This window comes from Trachemys scripta, chromosome 13 (genome assembly GCF_013100865.1).
Source record: "Trachemys scripta elegans isolate TJP31775 chromosome 13, CAS_Tse_1.0, whole genome shotgun sequence".
In the NCBI taxonomy this organism is placed as follows: domain Eukaryota; kingdom Metazoa; phylum Chordata; order Testudines; family Emydidae; genus Trachemys; species Trachemys scripta.
The window spans coordinates 21,660,946-21,681,865 of record NC_048310.1 but is presented as its reverse complement, the minus strand read 5'-3'; the positions used below and the strand labels follow the sequence as shown (position 1 = coordinate 21,681,865).

General features: G+C 45.0%; 1 protein-coding gene across 2 annotated transcripts in view; it reads left to right on the top strand.

Annotated features, from left to right (window-relative positions):
• TDRD12 (tudor domain containing 12) overlaps window positions 1–20,920 on the top strand; it is a 140,902-nt gene that overhangs the window by 115,005 nt on the left and 4,977 nt on the right. For both annotated transcript variants that reach the window (XM_034788478.1, XM_034788477.1), the window contains 3 exons: window positions 7,171–7,284; window positions 7,381–7,534; window positions 7,638–7,704. In XM_034788478.1, the coding sequence (XP_034644369.1) occupies window positions 7,171–7,284; window positions 7,381–7,534; window positions 7,638–7,704 (335 nt within the window). The remainder of the gene's footprint in view (window positions 1–7,170; window positions 7,285–7,380; window positions 7,535–7,637; window positions 7,705–20,920) is intronic.

The window sequence follows — 20,920 nt, the reverse complement described above, 5'->3', positions numbered from 1 at the left end:
ATGCCAATATCTAAGTCGTTGATGAAGATATTGAACAGAGCCGGTCCCAAAACAGACCCCTGCGGAACCCCACTTGTTATGCCTTTCCAGCAGGATTGGGAACCATTAATAATTACTCTCTGAGTATGGTTATCCAGCCAGTTATGCATCCACCTTATAGTAGCCCCATCTAAGTTGTATTTGCCTAGTTTATTGATAAGAATATCATGCGAGACCGTATCAAATGCCTTACTAAAGTCTAGGTATACCACATCGACCACTTCTCCCTTAGCTTTCTTTGATAGGATAACAAGTCTTGTGGATATCAGATTGGTTTGATATGATTTGTTCTTTACAAATCCATGCTGGCTATTCCCTATCACCTTACCACCTTCCAAGTGTTTGCAGATGATTTCCTTAATTACTTGCTCCATTATCTTCCCTGGCACAGAAGTTAAACTAACTGGTCTGTAGTTTCCTGGGGTTTTTTATTTCCCTTTTTATAGATGGGCACTATATTTGCCCTTTTCCAGTCTTTAGGAATCTCTCCTGTCTCCCATGATTTTCCAAAGATAATAGCCAGAGGCTCAGATACCTCCTCTATTAGCTCCTTGAGTATTCTAGGATGCATTTCATCAGGCCCTGGTGACTTGCAGACATCTAACTTTTCCAAGTGATTTTTAACTTGTTCTTCTTTTATTTTATCTTCCAAACCTACCCTCTTCCCATTGGCATTCACTATGTTAGGCATTCCTTCAGACTTCTCAGTGAAGACCGAAACAAAGAAGTCATTGAGCATCTCTGCCATTTCTAAGTTTCCTGTTACTGTTTCTCCCTCCTCACTGAGCAGTGGGCCTACCTTGGTCTTCCTCTTGCTTCTAATGTATTGATAAAAAGTCGTCTTGTTTCCCTTTATTCCTGTAGCTAGTTTGAGCTCATTTTGTGCCTTTGCCTTTCTAATCTTGCCCCTGCATTCCTGTGTTGTTTGCCTATATTCATCCTTTGTAATTTGTCCTAGTTTCCATTTTTTATATGACTCCTTTTTATTTTTTAGATCATGCAAGATCTCGTGGTTAAGCCAAGCTGGTCTTTTGGCACATTTTCTATCTTTCCTACCTAGCGGAATAGCTTGCTTTTGGGCCCTTAATAGTGTCCCTTTAAATACTGCCAACTCTCCTCAGTTGTTTTTCCCCTCAGTCTTGATTTCCATGGGACCTTACCTATCAGCGATCTGAGCTTACCAAACTCCACCTTCCTGAAATCCATTGTCTCTATTTTGCTGTACTCCCTTCTACCTTTCCTTAGAATTGTGAACTCTATGATTTCATGATCACTTTCACCCAAGCTGCCTTCCACTTTCAAATTCTCAATGAGTTCCTCCCTATTTGTTAAAATCAAATCTAGAACAGCTTCCTCCCAGTAGCTTTTTCAGCCTTCTGAAATAAAAAGTTGTCTGCAATGCAGTCCAAGAACTTATTGGATAGTCTGTGCCCTGCTGTGTTATTTTCCCAACGTGTATCTGGATAGTTGAAGTCCCCCATCACCATCATATCTTAGGCTTTGGATGATTTTGTTAGTTGTTTAAAAAAAGCCTCATCCACCTCTTCCACTTGGTTAGGTGGCCTGTAGTAGACTCCTAGCATGATATCACCCTTGTTTTTTTACCCCTTTTAGCCTAACCCAGAGACTCTCAACACTTCCGTCTCCTATGTCCATCTCCACCTCAGTCCAAGTGTGTACATTATTAATATATAAGGCAACACCTCCTCCCTTTTCCCCCGTCTATCCTTCCTGAGCAAGCTGTACCCATCCACACTAACATTCCAATCATGTGTATTATCCCACCAAGTTTCGGTGATGCCAACAATGTCATAGTTGTATTTATTTATTAGCACTTCCAGTTCTTCCTGCTTATTACCCATACTTCTCGCACTTCTCCTACCTTTGGTGGACACAGAGAACATTCGATCATCGGCCTGTTTATAACGTCTCTTAACATATTTGAAGACTGTAATCAAGTCCCCCCCAGTCTTCTTTTCTCAAGACTAAAAATACTGGGTATGTTTAAACCTTTCCTCATCGGTCAAGTTTTTAAACCTTGTATCGTTTTTGTTGCTGCCCTCTGGACTCTCTCCACTTTATCCACATCTTCCTTAGTGTGGTGCCCAAAATTGGACACAGTACTGAAGCTGAGGCCTCACCAGCGCTGAGTACAGCGGAACAGTTACCTTCCAGACCTTGCATATGTCACTACTGTTAATACATTACAGAATATTAGCCTTTTTCATAATTGCCTCACATTGTTGACTTGTACTGAATTTGTGATCCGCTAAAACCTGCAGATCCTTTTCAGCAGTACTACCAGTTATTCCTCATTTTGTAGATGTGCATTTGCTGTTTTTCTTCCTAAGTATAGTTCTTTGCACTTACCTTGATTGAATTTCATCATTTCAGACCAATTCTCCAATTTGTCAAGGTCACTTTGAATTCTAATTCTGTCATCCAGAGTGCTTGCAGTCCCTCCCAGTTTGGTGTGATCTGCATATTTATAAATGTACTCTCCACTCTATTATCAAAGTCATTAATGAAAATATTGAATAGTACTGGACCCAGAGCTGACCCCTGCAGGGTCCCACTACATACGCCCTTCCAGTTTGACAGCAAACTACTCTTTGAGTATGGCATTACAACTAGTTTTGCACCTACTTTATAGTAATTTCATCTAGACCACATTTTTTCAGTTTGCTTTTGAGAATGTCATGCGAGACTGTCAAAAGCCTTACTAAAATTAAGATATGTCACATCTGCTGCTTTCCCTCTATCCACTAGACCAGTAACACTGTCAAAGAAGGAAATTAGATTGGTTTGGCATGTTCTTGACAAATCCATGTTAGCTATTAAGGATTACGCTATTATCCTTAGGTGATTACAAACTATTTGCTTAATAATTTGTTCCAATATCTTCCCAGGTATTGAAGTTCGGTCCATACTGGAGCTCTTTTGCGATTCTGGGACTCCATGGTCACCTCTGTTGATGAGCTCTGCATGGTCACCTTTGCTGATCAGCTTGCCACGCTTTCCAAACAGGAAACGAAATTCAAAAGTTTGTGGGGCTTTTCCTGTCTACCTGGCCAGTGCATCTGAGTTGAGAGTGCTGTCCAGAGCGGTCACAATGGAGGACTCTGGGATAGCTCTCAGAGGCGTCGAATTGCGTCCAGACTACCCCCAAATTCGACCCAGCGATGTCGATTTCAGTGCTAATCCCCTTGTTGGGGAGGAGTACAGAAATAGATTTTGAGAGCCCTTTAAGTCAACAAAAATGGCTTCGTCGTGTGGACGGGTGCAGGGTTAAATCGATCGAACGCTGCTAAATTTGACCTAAACTCGTAGTGTAGACCAGGGCTAAGATGTTGAGCAGTGTGATGGGGCAAGGCCAGATGGCTATAGGAAAGTAGGGATTCCTATACTATAAAGTGAGAAACAGGTATGTTAGCCTGAGGCTAAACAAATCCCTGTTACCATGGTAACCAAATGGCAGTTGCTCCAGGTTAATCAAGACACCTGGGGCCAATTAAGATTCTTCCAGAAAGCAGAGGAGACAGCTAGGTTGATTAGGACACCTGAAGGAAATCAGGGGCTGGCTGAAACTAATTAAAAACCTCTCAGTTAGTCAGGGAGGCGTGCATGTCAGGAGCTGAGAGGAAGTTGCGCTGTTGGGGGGAAAAAAGAAAAAGAGAGACTGAGCAGTACACACCATATCAGGCACAAGGAAGGAGGCCCTGAGGTAAAGGTGAAGTGGAGCTTGAGGAAGCGGGGGCAGCTGTGGGGAAGTAGCCCAGGGAATTGTACGCATCCTGTTTCTAAAAGATCTGCTACCGTAGCTGATACTATTAGGGTCCCTGGGCTGGAGCCCGGAGTAGAGGGTGGGCCCAGGCTCCCCCCTTCACTCTCCTTGATTCATCACTGAGACTGAGAGACAACAGAGACTGTGCAAGGGAGTATAGCTTCTCCTCACCTCCCTCGTTTGCTTATGATGAAAATGGATCAGTAGGCTCTGACCCCTGCCTCTAGAGAGAGGAGGGCTATGTGGAGGGTCACAGTGAGCCTCTGAGGCTAGCAAAATCTGCGGGATCCACGGAGACAAAGATAGAGCTTTGTCACAGCAGGTTTCCCCACTGTTATCCCTCTTGTTGCTCCTGTTTTTATACCTACCTTTTTTATGCCTACTTGTGGGCTTTTGTCACCTTTCCTTTTTGAACCTAATTTAAAGTCTTCCTTGGTAAGGTGGTGTATGGAGATGCTCTTCTCCTTGTTGGTTAAGTGGGCCTATCTTTTCCTAGCAGTCTTCCTTCCCAGAGCAGCATCCCATAGTTGAAGCCAAAGCCATCAACATCATCTGCAGAGCCATGCATTCGTCTTCAGGCTCTGTTTATCCCCGCCTAAGCCCTTATCGTCAGCCAGGAGGATGAACAGAAACACCACCTGCGCCCCTGATTCTTTCCCCTTCACACCCAAAGCCCTGTTGTCACTACTGACCTGTCCAGGGTCGTACCTGGCAGTTTCGTTACTGCCCACATGGATGAGCAGCATGGGGTAACAATCAGAAACAGATGAGCCTCAACAATCTTTGACAGTAGGTTGGGAGAAGCAGCCTGAGGAGATTGTAGACATCAGTCCCACAGATTAATAGGGTTTGTCTGTCATTAGTTACCCAGGTTCACAACTTTGGGGTGGTTTTGAATCAATGGCTCTTGTTGGATAGGCACTTTACAACAGTAATCAGGAATATGCATTTTCCATCTGTTCCTGGTGAAGAAGTTATATGACCTGGCCTTTCAGATGTGGACTCTGCTGGTGGTGGTCATGCCTTTGTCACCTTAAGATTAGATTATTGCAGTGCACGCTATACCTTAAATTCATTTTGATACTGAAGGTGGTGCAGAATATTGCAGCCTACTTAGTAAAAGGTGTACGTCACAGGAAGTGCATGAGCCTACTGCTCCCTGATCTGCACTGGCTGCCTTTCCTCTTCTGGAAGGGGTTTAAGGTTTTGACCTACAAAGCCCTAAATGTCGTGGGACCAGCCTACATGAAATATTGACTCCCCCCCACTTGTCATGTGATGATGAGATCAGCAGAGGTGCATGAGCTTGACTGTCCTCCTTCGCTATAATGGGGAGAGTGGGGTGGTGGGTAAGGCATTCTTTCTTGAAATCACTTTGACTTTGCAATTTGCTGCCTCACTCTCCTAAATACAAAAAAGCCTGCCTCCACGTCACTCTGAAAAAGACTTTTATTTGCTAGGGCACGTTTTTCAAATCTCTGTGCATGTAGATCCCACTCTGGGTGTGCATATGTATTCTGCCCAAGAGTCTGGAAAGTTTTTTTTCAGCAGTGATCACTGGGGGTCATGCCCCTGCATTTCCACTCCTGAGGGCATAAAGGGTGGAGCAACCCTGTCCACTCCCCAGTTCCTTCTGACTGCCCTTTGGCAGAGGTGTGGACAACTGAATGTCCCACGTACATCTCTTTAACTGAGTTTAAGATAATTCCTATAAATATTTAGTCAGTAGTATTTAGTTTTTTCAATGTTAACAGGCCACTCTACCTTGAATGGTCCCTTACAATATGTGCTAAGTATTTGTGCTAAACAGTCTGTTCTACCTTGCATTTTGCTGTGACACTCGGATCATGGACTCTCACTACTCTGGAGTCGTCCTCCCTCAATTGATACCACAGATTCAAGCTAGCCCTCAAAACTCAGTAAGGCTCTGTGTTTGGCTATTAGGCCACATGACATTGTTAACTTATGCGATGCCATTTGCAAGATTCAGACTAAGTCAGGATTATCTTTGGGTTCCATTAAAGTGCACTTGACAGCAGTCTCAGCCTGTCATCCACCAATAGCAGGTTCTTCAATTTCTTTTTGCATCGAGTAGTTGCAAGATTTCTAAAGGGTTTGAATCAGATGTTTCCTCCAGTTTGGATGATTTCTCCTCCTTGGGCTTTAAATCTCCTTCTTTAGTTGTTAATGGTTTCCCTCCCCCCAACCTTTATCATCTTGTTCTATGCATCATTTATCAATCAAAGCTGCATTCCTAGTGGGAATTATGTCAGTTCAGAAAGTGCAATTCAAGCTCTCATGTCAAATTCTTTATGCAGACAGAGTAGTGGATGCCGGGACAGTTCTTTTGTATTATCTAAATAGAATAAGATATTTTTGGTGATCATCCACAGGTGGCCTGTGGTAGCAAGAGCAAAGGGAGACTGATCTCAACTCAGAGACTGTCTAAACAGATCGCTGACTATATCAGGACAGTGTGTTAATTTAATTAACTAGATCTTCCAGTGCAAACAACCAGAATATTGTAGTCTTCAGCAGCATGTTTCATTTAAGTTTCAGTAATAGAAATCTGTAAAGCAGCAGTGTGTTCTTCGGTCCATACATTTGCCAAACATTACTCACAGATGGTAGCATCAAGAGTAATTGCCCAGGTTGTCAGGGTGGTTCTCAGTCCTTATTCGGATGATCTCCAAGCTTCCATCTCCGGATAGATAAAACTGTGGCTAATCACTGTGAGTGGGAGCCATATGCACAAAGACTCAGAAGAAAGCACAGTGCTTTCTTCTGGTAAGCTGTTTACCTTACACTAATTATGTTTGTTCAAGATTTTCTGTGCATGTGGATCACACAAATGATCCTCCATCCCCACATCTAAGAGTCTTCCCATCTGGGCTCTGGGTAGAGAAGGGACTGGGGAGTGGGTGGGGTCATTCCGCCCTTTTTGTCCTTGGGAGATGGAATCTGGGGGCATGCATGGCACATGCACGATCCCTAATGGACACTGCTAGATAAAATTTTCTGGACTCCTGTGCAAAGGGTGCACATGCTCCCAGAGTGGGATCCACATGCACAGAACATCTTGAAGAATCAGTTTTACTATAAGTACAATAACCATCTTTTTCTGGAGGAGAGGGTTTGAAATGGGATTTGGAGTAAAGTGACAGGGTATATTTAATTGTTATACTTGCTGGGTGGTATGTTAACCTTTCTTTCTATTTTTTTATCATGCTGGGTGATATTCCTATTGATCATGAGTTCAATTGTTGTTAGTATGCCTAGAACTTTTGTGTGTGTTCATATTTTAAATTGAAATAAGTTCAGTTTAACTAGTCTTTTTAAAATTTTAGTTTCTATCCAGAAATAAAATGGTTTCAAAAGGAAGATACTGTTACCATGAAGATAAAATTAAGAAATGTACATGACTATAAATGTGAATTTTTTGGAGACAAGGTTGTATTCAGGTAGGTTCAAAATGTCATACATAGCAAAATAAAATGTCTTACCAGCTTCCATTTCATTTACCAAAAAAAGCTAACAATTTTGTTTAAACAATTCAGTGCTTTTTCAGGAGACAAATTTTATGTGGCTGACATGGAGTTGCATGCAAACATACTTAAAGGAAAGTCTGTTTGTGTGATTAAGAATGAAGAACCTGTGATTATCCTTGCAAAAGACAAGAAGGAATTTTGGTGCTGTCTACTAAAGCATAAGGTGAATTATAAATATCAATTAAAATATGTATTTATTGTTCTTAAAGTATTAACATTATGTATTGAAATATATATATAGTTAGCAGTTGTATTTCTGTTAACAGATTCCTAATGTGTCTTTTGATTTTGAACACTGGGAAGATTTTGAAGATAAAAGCCCCTTTCCTGTTGGTAAGACATTAACAAATATCAGCGTTAACATAAATTTGTTAGCAAACTATTAAGTCATTAATGTAATTTAAGTTTACATACTGCTGTTTACCTGAGAATAGATAGTTCTCACTTCTAGAAACGTTAGTGTTTATAGAAAACCTTTTGCTAGCAGAGTGATTTTTTTTGCCTGTGTATAGTTAATTATGGTCATGTACATTGCAGTTTAGATAATGTTTTTAGAGTAACTTTTTAAAAGATCATTCAGTACTCATTTTTTCCTGCTCATATTGCTCAAGCAATCTGGACTAGTAGGATTCTGTTATATAGATATTGATCTCAAAGACCTAAAGAGTTAAACTCTCTCACTATCCAACATTAAGCAGTGATAGATAAGTTTGAAGTTATTTTTTTCAAAGACCTTTGATTTACTCGGTTACTTGGCAAATACCCAAAAGCATTCATTCAAGTTGAAAATTTGTTGATTAAACTCAAGAAAATGAGGAATTAAAACAAGCTTTTATATTGAAACTATAATTATGCAGAACAAACTTATTCCCTACCAAAAGTCTCTCTCTCCTTTTGGAGTCAAAATATCAGTCTCTTATTTTAATTTCTTTGAAGAGGAAAGGGTTAATTTCACTCTCAGTCCTGATGTGGGAAGGACATTTACTTTCTGCCTGTTTAAAACAGGGTCACAAGATGGATGAGAGAGAGGATAGAAAAGATTGGTGAAATACAGCTTTTGTTGATGTTTTAGGAACACTGGACTGCAGGTTCAGGTGGGTGGATGCTTTGGCTGGCAAATAGACCACGACACCTGCTGCTAGGACCCTGGTTCAAGTTCTGGTCAGGGATGTCATCTGGCTCGGTCCTTTCTCCTTAGTCAAGGCAGACTTGGATAAATAGTTGATTTTAAGATTCAGTGAAAAGCAGAGAGAGAATGAAACATAGGATAGGAGACGAGGGAGGGGAGAAAGCAGAACAATAAGGGAAGGAAAAACAATACAGAATCTAACATGCATCTGCGATGCAGCAATTATGTATTCCTACTGAGGGCTGAGGACTTGATGCCATGAAAATATTATGATTTCCAGCACTCAGAGGTGAAAACAAAGTTCCTTAAAGAAGAGCCAACTGGCCTTCCTCTCAGGAAGATATTCCTTAGTCTGGTCTGCTCCTTCTGATTTAAGGTCGAGAAAGTTGAGATGAGTTGCAATGTTGGCAGGTCGGGATGAGTTGTGAGAAAGATAATTCTGTCTCCCCTCCCGCCCCCCTCTCTTTTTAAGAATCCCTAAAGAAGTATAAGTTGGGTGGCATATTTTATCATCATTAATTTGTGCACCAATTAAATCCATTTCTGTAAGGCCAAACTTGGTATAGATAACTTTGTTCCCACATTTTCTTGTTTACTAAGTATAATATCGCCGATGTCCTTGACTTGTATCAGTAAGCCTGTGATGGGGTATATTATACCCTCTGAGGCCCCCTGCTGGAGGCCTTGTGGCCCTGCCACACACCACCCTAGAAGCACCCCAGAGGGGAAACTGAACTGCAGCAAGAGCTGCGGCCAGAAAGGCCTTAAGAGGATGAAAACTTTGTTGCCAGGGAGGGAGTGATGGGGCACTGCTTTATCCCAAAGCAGGGACAACTTGAGGGAGACATTACAGAGGGCACCGAGAGAGACCCCTGTTGGACTTGTATCCCAGAAAGGGTTTTGCTTTGCTTTTATCACTTAGACTGTGTGTGACTCAGCTAGAGGGTTGAGTCACCGAAGAGAAGGGTGACCAGATCACTGACGGGAAATATCAGGACACGGGGGCGGGGGGGGGAGAAGGGGGGATATCGGGACACGGGGGGGGGGGCGCGGAGCAAAAAAAAGCTGTTTTGCAGGTGCTGGCCATGCCGTGGCTGCTGCCCCTGTCCCCCAGGGCACATGCGGCACGTCCCGCAGCCCCACGGGGAAGGAGCCGCTGGAGCGAGAGGCGCGGGGCTCCGGACCCCGGCAGTGGCGGGGGAGAGCGGCTTAGGGCTGCACGAGTGGGCACATAAAGTTTATCGGCTGGGGGGCGGGACCCCGGCCGGCTCCTCACCCTGCCCTGTAGGGGGGTAGTGTCCCTGCCCCGTGTCAGCATGTCTCGCCAGCCGCCGCAGGCCAGGTAAGGAACCGAGTCCCCCCTCCCCCTGGCTCCTCAGCTGAGCGGCATTCCTCCTCCCTCCCAGGCTTGCCGCTGGAATGCCGGCGCAAGCCTGGAGGGAGGGGGTGGTGGCCGGCTTCCAGTTCCTGCGGCTTGTGAGTACGAGCACCGGGCGGGCAAGGGGGGCTGCTCCCCTGGGAGGGTGGAGGGGGGGCTCAGCTGAGGAACCAGGACGAGGGGGGAGAGGGCTCCTTACCTGGCCTGTGGCGGCCGGCGCAACATGCTGGCGCGGGGCAGGGAGCCGGACGGGGTCCCGTCCAAGCCGATAAACTTTACATGGCCACTCGTGCGGCCCCAAGCCGCTCTCCCCCGCCGTTGCTGGGGTCCAGAGCCCCCCCATCTACCTACTGGGGAAGCAGCCCCCTTGCCAGCTCCCCTTGTCTGCCCAGTGTCCCTACTCACCAGCTCCAGGAACTGGAAGCCGGCCACCACCCCCTCCCTCCAGGCTTGCCCCTCCATTACAGCTGCAAGCCTGGGAGGGAGGAGGAGTGCCACATGCATGGGGAAGAGGCGAGGCCAGGGCGGGGATTTGGGGAGGGAGCCAATAAGGGATGGAGGGGGCCGAGTTGGGGTCAGGAGGGCAAGAGCCCTTCCGGGAGGGCAAAATTGCTTGTTTGTCCAGTGTCCCGACCGCACATTGGTCGGGACACGGGACAAACAAATATCGGGATAGTCCCGATAAAATTGGGACGTCTGGTCACCCTACCGAAGAGACACCACGGAGAGAGAGCATGCAGGCACATGCACTCAGCCAAGGGGGGTGCTCATGACAGGTGAATGCACCCCGTTATAAAGCCATTTTTGTTTGGATTAATTCAGTTTTTCTGTCTGGTTTTCTTGTATTTGTTCATAACATTCATTTACTGAAAACAACTTGAACTGTTTTCTAAGCCCTTGAGTTTAGGTTGAATTTAGCAGCGTTAGATCGATTTAACCCTGCACCCGTCCACACGACAAAGCCATTATTTTCGAATTAAAGGGCTTTTAAAATCTATTTCTGTACTTCTTCCCCGATGAGGGGATTAACGCTGAAATCAACATCACCAGGTCGAATTTGGGGGTAGTGTGGATGCAATTTGACAGTATTGGTCGCTGGGAGCTATCGAGAGTGCTCCATTGTGGCCGCTCTGGACAGCGCTCTCAACTCAGATGCACTGGCCAGGTAGACAGGAAAAGCCTCGCGAACTTTTGAATCTCATTTCCTGTTTTGCCAGCATGGCGATCTTCAGGTGAGTGCAGATCTCATCAGCAGAGGCGACCATGATGGAATCCCAGAATCGCAAAAGAGCCCCAGCATGGACCGAACGGGAGGTCCAGGATCTGATCACTGGATGGGGAGACAAATCTGGGCTATCAGAACTCCGTTCAAAAAGACTAAATGCCCAAACATTTGGAAAAAATCTCAAAGGGCATGAAGGACAGAGGCTATAACAGGAAACCTCAGCAGTGCTGCATGAAACTTAAGGAGCTGAGGAAAGCCTACCAAAAAACCAGAGCGTCAAACAGCCGCTCCGGGTCAGAGCCCCAGACATGCCACTTCTATGATGAGCTGTATGCCATTCTAGGTGGTGCAGCCACCACTACCCCACCCCTGTGCTTTGACTCAGTCAATGGAGTAGCACGCAACAGGGATGTGGGTTTTGGGGACAAGGAAGATGATAGCTCACAGCAAGGAAGCGGAGAAACTGTTTTCCCCAACAGCCAGGAACTGTTTCTCACCCTGGACCTGGAGTCTGTACCCCCCGAACCCACCCAAGGCTGCCTCCTGGACCCGCCAGGCGAAGAAGGGACCTCTGGTGAGTGTATCTTTGTAAATATTATACATGGTTTAAAAGCAAGCATGTTTAATGATTAATTTGCCCTGGCATTCGCGGCCAGTACAGCTACTGGAAAAGTCTGCTAACGTGTCTGGGGATGGAGCGGAAATCCTCCAGGGACATCTCCATAAAGCTCTTCTGGATGTACTCAAACCTTTGCAAAAGGTTTCTGGGGAGGGCAGCCTTATTCCGTCCTCCATGGTAGGACACTTTACCATGCCAGGCCAGTAGCACGTAGTCTGGAATCATTGCATAACAAAGCATGGAAGCGTATGGTCCTGGTGTTTGCTGACATTCAAAGAATATCCGTTCTTTATTTCGCTGTGTTATCCTCAGGAGAGTGATATCATTCCTGGTCACCTGGTTGAAATAGGGTGATTTTATTAAGGGGACATTCAGAAATGCCCATTCCTGCTGGGCTGTTTGCCTGTGGCTGAACAGAAATGTTCTCCGCTGTTAGCCACACGGTGCGGGGAGGGGTGAAGCAATCATCCCAGAGAATTGGGGGTCTGTGTGTGGGGGAGGGTATTAGTTGGTTTTGTACTGCACATTAACCCGAAAAACGCAGCCCCTCCTCCTTTTAAATGGCTAACCCAACGGCTGCTTGGTATGGGAAATTAGGGCGCTGGTGTTTGAAATCATTCCCACATGTTATGAAGGTTAAAGAAGCCAAAAGACTGTCTTACCATGGCTGCCTGCAAGCCAAATTCTGTTGTCCGGCCCTGCATGAAAGATCTCTCACACCAAACTGGCATACTCTCAATAAGAGGCAAAATGCGACCTTGTACCGAAAGCACACGTGCTATGTAATGTTAACAGCAAGGTTTATTGTGAAAGAGTCTACCTATTGTTCTCTTTTTAACTACCACTCTCCCTTTTTTTTCCTCCACCAGCTGCAAATGTTTCAGTGCTCACACTATCTTCTCCTTCCCAGAGGCTAGTGAAGATTAGAAGATGAAAAAACGCACTCGCAATGAAATGTTCTCTGAGCTCATGCAGTCCTCCCACACTGAAAGAGCCCAGCAGAATGCGTGGAGGCAGACAGTGTCAGAGTCCAGGAAAACACAATGTGAACGCGAGGACAGGTGGCGGGCTGAAGATGATAGGTGGCGTCAGCTTGACAGAAGGCAAGAGGCAATGCTGAGGCTATTGGAGGAACAAACTGATTTGCTCCAGCGTATGGTTGAGTTTCAGGAAAGGCAGCTTGAGCACGGACCGCCGCTACAGCCCCTGTGTAACCAACCGCCCTTCTCCCCAAGTTCCATAGCCTCCTCACCCAGACTCCCAAGAACGTGATCGGGGGGGCCTCCGGGCACCCAACCACTCCACCCCAGAGGACGGCCCAAGCAACAGAAGGCTGGCATTCAATAAGTTTTGAAGTGCAGTGTGGCCTTGTCGTTCCTCCTCCCCCACCCCTCCTGGGCTACCTTGGCAGTTATCCCCCTATTTGTGTGATGAATTAATAAAGAATGCATGAATGTGAAGCAACAATGAATTTATTGCCTCTGCAAGCAGTGATTGAAGGGGGAAGGGGAGCGTGGTTAGCTTACAGGGAAGTAGAGTTAACCGGGGGGGGGGGGGAGGCTTCATCAAGGAGAAACAAACAGAACTTTCACACCATAGCCTGGCCAGTCATGAAACTTGTTTTCAAAGCTTCTCTGATGCACACCACGCCCTCCTGTACTCTGCTAACCGCCCTGGTGTCTGGCTGCATGTAATCAGCGGCCAGGTGATTTGCCTCAACCTCCCACCCCACCATAAACGTCTCCCCCTTTCGCAGATATTGTGGAGCGCACCGCAATCGGTAATAATGGGAATATTGGTTTCGCTGAGGTCTATCCGAGTCAGTAAACTGTGCCAGCGCACTTTTAAACGTCCAAATGCACATTCTACCACCATTCTGCACTTGCTCAGCCTATAGTTGAACAGCTCCTGAACTACTGTCCAGGCTGCCTGTGTATGGCTTCATGAGCCATGGCATTAAGGGGTAGGCTGGTCCCCAAGGATAACTATAGGCATTTCAACATCCCCAACAGTTATTTTCTGGTCTGGGAAGAAAGTCCCTTTTTGCAGCTTTTGAAACAGACCAGAGTTCCTGAAGATGCGAGCATCATGTACCTTTCCCGGTCATCCCATGTTGATATTGGTGAAACGTCCCTTGTGATCCACCAGTGCTTGCAGCACCATTGAAAAATACCCCTTTCGGTTTATGTACTCACTGGCTTGGTGCTCCGATGCCAAGATAGGGATATGGGTTCCGTCTATTGCCCCACCACAGGGAATCCCATTGCAGCAAAGCCATCCACTATGACCTGCACATTTCCCAGAGTCACTACCCTTGATATCAGCAGCTCTTTGATTGTGTTGGCTACTTGGATCACAGCAGCCCCCAGAGTAGATTTGCCCTCTCCAAATTGATGCTCGACTGACCGGTAGCTGTCTGGCATTGCAAGCTTCCAGAGGCTATCGCCACTCGCTTGTGAACTGTGAGGGCTGCTCTCATCTCGGTATTCTTGCGCTTCAGGGCAGGGGAAAGCAAGTCACAAAGTTCCATGAAAGTGCCCTTACGCATGCGAAGGTTTCGCAGCCACTGGGAATCGTCCCAGACATGCAATACTATGCAGTCCCACCTGTCTGTGCTTGTGGTCTCAATGGTTTTAAGTGGGGACACACACAATCGACTGTATAATATCGATTTCTAAAAAATCGACTTCCATAAATTTGACCTAATTTCATAGTGTAGACATACCCTAAGGTTAATTCTTAGGCAGGAAACAAGTCATAGATTACTGTGACATATTACAAACTTCCACATACTTTTCACAGTTAAACTTAGGTTAAACTTATAGGTACAATAATCACAACACTTCTCCATAGACACATGTTTTGAGGCAAAGGAGCTCAGAAATCTCTGTCCAACATGCTCACCACTCCTGGTTTTCAACAGGACTGCAGTATCAATGTACATATGTGACTAATACCCTATTGTAACAACTCTGTTGTCGTAGAAGACAGAAATGACATGGATCTGTATTCATGGTCTAAGTGACTCTAGAAATGGCATCTTTTTATTCAACACAACTGACCCTGTGATGTATCAGTTGCATCTCTTGCATCTGGATTAACGGTACCTCTGCCCCCTCCCTGGTCTTCTCAGGCCTCTAGGCTTCATCTCTCTGTGGGCAGGAACTCTCATCCCTCTCTCTCCTGCATTTCACTGTGAATATCTCAATAGGTTTGACCTTAGTCCAGCCTCATGGTTCACTCTCTCTCAAGGGATAATGACAGTATTTACTAGTGACCAGACAGCTTTTACTTAACAGTATATTTATTTTAGGACAAAAGCATTACAGAGCAGCATATCATAAAAAACTAAATATTCTACACACGTCAGGCTTATCAGGTGTATCACATCTTCTACATTGAGACACTGTAGGTTCACGAAGTTCTTCAAACCTTTCCTATAGGTTTTGCCCTCTTGTTTATAGTTTAATGTCAGTTTGAGGATCAAATGAGAGATTTTTGAGTCAGTTCAGCTCCCCCTTTATACCAAAAACCAATTATTTTTCTGCTTGGCCTCTTGAACCTAATCTGAACTACTATATGCAGTTCCCCCCAGGGAGGTGGTACTCTCTGTTGAAGGTGACCTGTCCAGGGATTTGCAGTAATTATGCCCCTCTGATTTTAGTCCCTTGAGGAAGCTCTGTAATCCTCCCCAACAGAGCCAGAATACATTCCCCAGCTCACAAAGGTATGTATAATACTTAGGGATACCAAAGTCTATCAATATTCCATATGCCTTTGCATCTGTCACTTCTCAGTATAATAGTCTCCTGGAGTTTCTGCATTTCCAAGGTCTCACATCTGTCACAAATAGTTTTTATTCCTGATAACACCGCAGGGCCACATACAAGTGAGCAAGATTCTATTCTAGCTAGCTCATTCTCCACAAAATTATATAAATTCTAGTTGCCAATTCTTAATTATATGTGATGTCAGAGCCAGAAAGAATACCTCTGACCCTCTGCTCTTTCTGTTCTAGATGATTACTTCATAGCTCCTGTTAGATCACTACTTGATTCTCTAGATCAGGTCTTGAACTACTTCATATCTATCTATTCTTTGGAGTTTATAGAGCACCAGTTGGTTCCAGTTAATAAGATGGAGTAATTCAGATAAGTGACAAGAATGTTCTGATGTTAGGAGCTTAAAGTTGCAGAGGGCTGATAGTGACTTTATTATTGAGGTTGATATGCACCATATAAATAATTAATAATGCTCTCAAGTTAAGCATTTGTACTATAGTTCCAGCCGAGTAAAGTCCAAACCAGTAGCTTATACAAAGACAGAGGTAAATTCTGACAGTTTCTCCACTTTCTGCTATAACCACTAGGATTATAGCCCAGTTTCTAACTATGGTAAAAGTATAACCAAAGACAAGTATTTTTTCTCGGTTGTATACTCTTTTTTTTTTTTTTTTTTTTTTTTTTTCTTCCTTGACTACAAAGTTCAGAGATTTCTTCATACCTTCTGAATCAGAGAAGAGTTGCCCTTTTGGTTTGCACCCAAAATCTAAAAACCAGTTGGCCACCATTTCAGTAAATCTCGTATGACATGATTTATTGGAAATTGTCTTTAGTAAGAATTGTCTTATGAGACACCAAAATAAAAAAAAAAAACCTATTATTTCAACATTATTTTTTATGAAACATTGCAGAATATGGATAGTTACGTTATTGGCACATCTTTAGATTTCAGTCTGGCCTGTTTACAAGAATTTATCACCGATATCACTGTAAACTGGCCTGTTTACAAGAATGTATCATTGATAGTAAGGGACAAGCATCACATTAACCCTTATCTTCTTCAAGTAGATGCAGACATGTTTTCCAAGTAGGTGTGTGCGCACTGGAGCCAGAGATTTTGCTTTGTAGTACCCATAGAGCGGCAGTGCTCATGTATGTAGCCTGTCCGCTGGCTATATGAGGCAGTGCTGCCCTGACCTCCCTCAGTTTATTCTTACCACTGGAGTTGGAACTCTGTGCAGTTGTTGCCTCACAACCTGGCAAACTCATATCTTAGCCTAGTTTGTTGTATCATCACTCCCATAACTGCATTGGTCGTTGGGCACCATCATTGTTGAGCAATCAACCAATTGTCTCCACCCCGATGATTGTGTGTCAGTGCTTGAGTTTCCGCAAAGTCCATTCCTGTCCACACTTTTATGTTGTCAATCCATCTCTTCTTCTGTCTACCTCTTCTTCTCTTCCCTGTACTGTCCCTTGGAGGATGATCTTGGATAGGCTTTGCTGCTGTTTGCGCAGTTCTTGCCTGAATTTCTGCTTTGGGTCTTTCATCAGTGATAATTGCCCCCAAATACTTGAACTGTTTCACTGTCTCCAGCTCTTGTCCAGTGACAGTGATATGGTGAGCTGGCCCCATCACATTTTTTTGTCATCAGCTTGGTTTTCTCTGCACTGATTTCCATGCCATATTTTGCGGAGGTTTCATCTAATCGTTTCTCAAGGTTGGCAAGTTCATCTTTGCTGCCTGCGAGGCCATCAATGTCGTCAACGAACCGAAGATTTGAAATTGTTCGCCCCCCCAATGCTGACTGTGCATGTGTGATCTTCTAGGGCATCAGTCATTATGCGCTCCAAGTAGATGTTGAACAGTGTGGATGAAAGAAGGCAGCCTTGCCAGACTCCAACAGTGGTGCGAAACAACTCTCCTATTGTGCCGTTGACGAGAACTGCACTGCTGTCCTTGGCATACAGCTGTTTAATGGTAAGAATAAGCTTACGACCAACATTGTGCTTCTTCGTGGTTGCCCAGAGAGCTTCGTGCCGTACTCTGTCAAACACCCTCTTGAAGTCAACAAAGACGTGATAGATGTTCTGCTGGTGTTGTAAGTACTTCTCACATAGAACATAAAGGTTGAAAATCTGTTCTGTGGTACTTTTTCCAGCACGAAAGCCAGCCTGTTCTTCGGTGATGATATTCTCTGCTTGTGGCTTCAATCTGTTCAACATCACTTTGCTGGGATGGCTAATTAAGCTTATGGTCCAGTAATTTTGACACAATTGCAGGTTGCCTTTCTTTGGCAGAGTGATGATTAGTGACTGTGTCCACGTGGAGAGCCATTCATCTGTCTGCCAGATCTTGTTGCAGATCTTGATGAGTATATCGATTACCATTTCTCCTCCAAACTTCATCAGTTCGGCTGGGATGTTGTCAATACCTGTAGCCTTTCCGTTCTTGAGCAATTTCACAGCTGTCTCCACTTCTTCACTTAGTATTGGAAAGTCATCCTCCTCTGTTGAATCTGGGCTAAGACACTAGGATCTCCATTTGTCTGGTGGCTGTATAGATCAGAACAGTAGTTTGTCCACCTATTGATGATGTCCCTTTCTTCTGTAAGACTGTTCCTTTCTTTGTCTTGAATTGCGTTAGCTTTGTTCCATCTTTCCTTCGTCAGATCTTTTACAACCTGGAAGGCTCGTTTGCTATTTTTATTATTGATACACTCATCAATTTTAGAGCATTGTTTTTCAATCCATATCGCCTTGGCCACCTTCATTCCTTTCTTGATTTTTGTGCCAATTGCTCTGTATTTATCAGCTCCCTCAGTGCTGTTCTTTTCTCTCTTAATTTCTCTTCTAATGTCACACATTTGTAGTATTTCATTTGTGACCCATGGTTTTGTCTTCTTACGATGTTTCCCAAGGGTGTCCATTGCTGCCTCAATCATTACAGCATTGTAATTGTTGGTCATTGTTTCTGTGTCTTCCTCTAGAGCAAGCAGCGGGACAAATTTTCCGCCACTCATTGCTTGGAATGACTCTGCAATGTTTTGGTCTCTGAGTCTTTCTAAGTCAAACTTGGTTCTGGTGAACTTTGGCCTGATGATTTTCCTTAGTCGCAGCCAAAAATTTAGCATCACAAGGTCGTGATCACTTCCAATATTGGCACCGGGAAAGCTCCTCGTTTTAGCTCCGTTAATCCCAGAACGAAATCGGTTTTGCACCATGATGTAGTCGATCTGGCTGTGATGTAGACCATTAGGTGAATGCCATATTGATCGTCTGGATGCTTTATGTGCTCCTAATGTGTTTGCAAGAACCAGATTGTTATAGCTGGCAAACTCCAAAAGTCTCAATCCTCTCTCATTGGTTACTGCATTACATGAAGGGCCACAGTAATCTCGCCAATCTGCCTGTGCATCAGTACCCGCTTTAGCATTCCTTGTACAATCAGGATATCTTTCTTGTGTACCTTATCAATGATGTCTTGGAACTGATTGTAAAAATCTTCAATTTGTTTATCGTCATAGTCTGTTGTAGAGGCATAGACTTGTACCATTGTGATATTAAATGGTACTGCTGTTAGACGGATGGAAATAAGCCTGCTGGACATTGGGCGGCATCCTAGTACTGAATACTTGATACCTTTATGCACAAGAAATCCTACGCCATTGACATGTTTGTCCTCTCCACTGTAATAGAGTATATGGCCTTCTTCTGTTAGTACCTCTCCACAGTTCTTCCATCTGACCTCAGAGATTCCTAGGAGGTGCCAGGTGTATTGTTTCATTTCATATGAGAGTTCTTTCAACCTCCCTATTTGTCTCAATGTCCTTACATTCCATGCAACTATGGTTATGTTGTCTCTTCCACGGATCCTCTTTGTTGGGGTTACACCAGTAGTATACTTGTCGCGTCTGCCCTGGTGGGAGACAGATGGCGTGGTCATTATTAACCTGGACTGCGATCAGTCTGGTATGGACATCCTTGACTTGCTTATCATATGGTATGTCTTTGGCAAATTTCTAACCTGACAGAGTCCATCGCTTTCCAGGCAGCCCCCCTTTAATCGCCTCTTATGACATGCAGGAAGAGCAGTGGGCCTATTCTGTCCCTGTATCCACAAGGGGGTGGTTGTATATAGTTATTTATTAGTTAGTAGCGCTAATTAAAAGTTTTAGAATAGTGGTGCTGGTAGTGCTCCCTTGTGATGCCCTCACTGGGGTTCAAGCATTGCCATTTGTGTGGAGTGGTGATTCCCAATAGTGACCCCCACATGTGGTGTTTGCTCTGACTTGGCAAAGCCTTCTTAATGAGCATTGTTCGATCTGTAAATCATTCAAAAAGTGGACTCAGGTGGTGCGGGATCTTAGCCTTAAGCAGCACCTGCTTGAGTAGGCCATGAGGTCTGACCCAGTACTGAGGCCTTCCTCAGGCTGCAGATAGCCCTCTGGCTTGGAAAGTGCTCCTGCCTCTCGTTCCAGGCAGGGATCTCTCCGAAGAGGCGCAGGAATCATTCATCACCGACCTCAAGAAAGAGGTCACATAAGACCGATGTCTTGGGGTGACTCTTCTGCCTCCTCTAAGAGGAGCATGGACTGACATGGTGCTGGCTTCAGTGCATAGGTGCTTCTGATCCTCCCTTGGTATAGGGTAGGGATGGCAGACATCCCATACCATTGACTCTGGTTCCGGCCTCCAGGTGTCCTTTGATCCCAATACAGAGGGGAATCAGACTTGCCAAACTCACTAAAAAAAAATGAAAAAAAAATTGGGCTTGTTTTAGGCTAAGTTGGCTCCTGCATTGTGTGTTGGCTAGTTTTTTTGCTTGCAGGGCTTTTACAGTAGCTTGTAACTTCTTGTTTTTTGATTGGCTCGCAGCCTTGGCCCGCCCCTGGTCCCGGCCAATCAGAAAGCTTGAATCAGGTGATTGGCATTTGGTTCCAGCTACAGCGTGAGAGTCCCCTGCATGCCTGCCCTGTGTGTGGCAGCGTGCGCATGGAGTGCTTTGTTAAACAATTTCAACTTTAAAGGTCCAGTTCCTGCCTTCTTGTGCCTGCCGCTGCACTGCAGAGTAGCTCTGAGCACCCGGTGGGACAGGACAGCGCTGGGGGAGGGTGAGTCAGGGCAGGAGGAGGGCCTCCCTTTGTTTTGTTAAAAAAACAATTAAAATTCTGGAGAGGGGGAGAGAAGCCCCGACCCCGTCAAGAGCTGTGTGGGGGTCGGGGGAGGAAAAGCCCCAGCAGGAGGTGCATGTGTGGGGGGGAAATTACCCTCTTCCCCTTCTTCCCCCCCAGGCAGGAGGAGCTGCCCCGGACCCTGGCAGAAGGTGTGACTGAAGCCCCCAGCTCTGGAGCCCCAGCCGCTCTAGTGACAGATGCTGCTGCAGGGCTGAAGCCCTGACCCCCCTGTGCAGAGG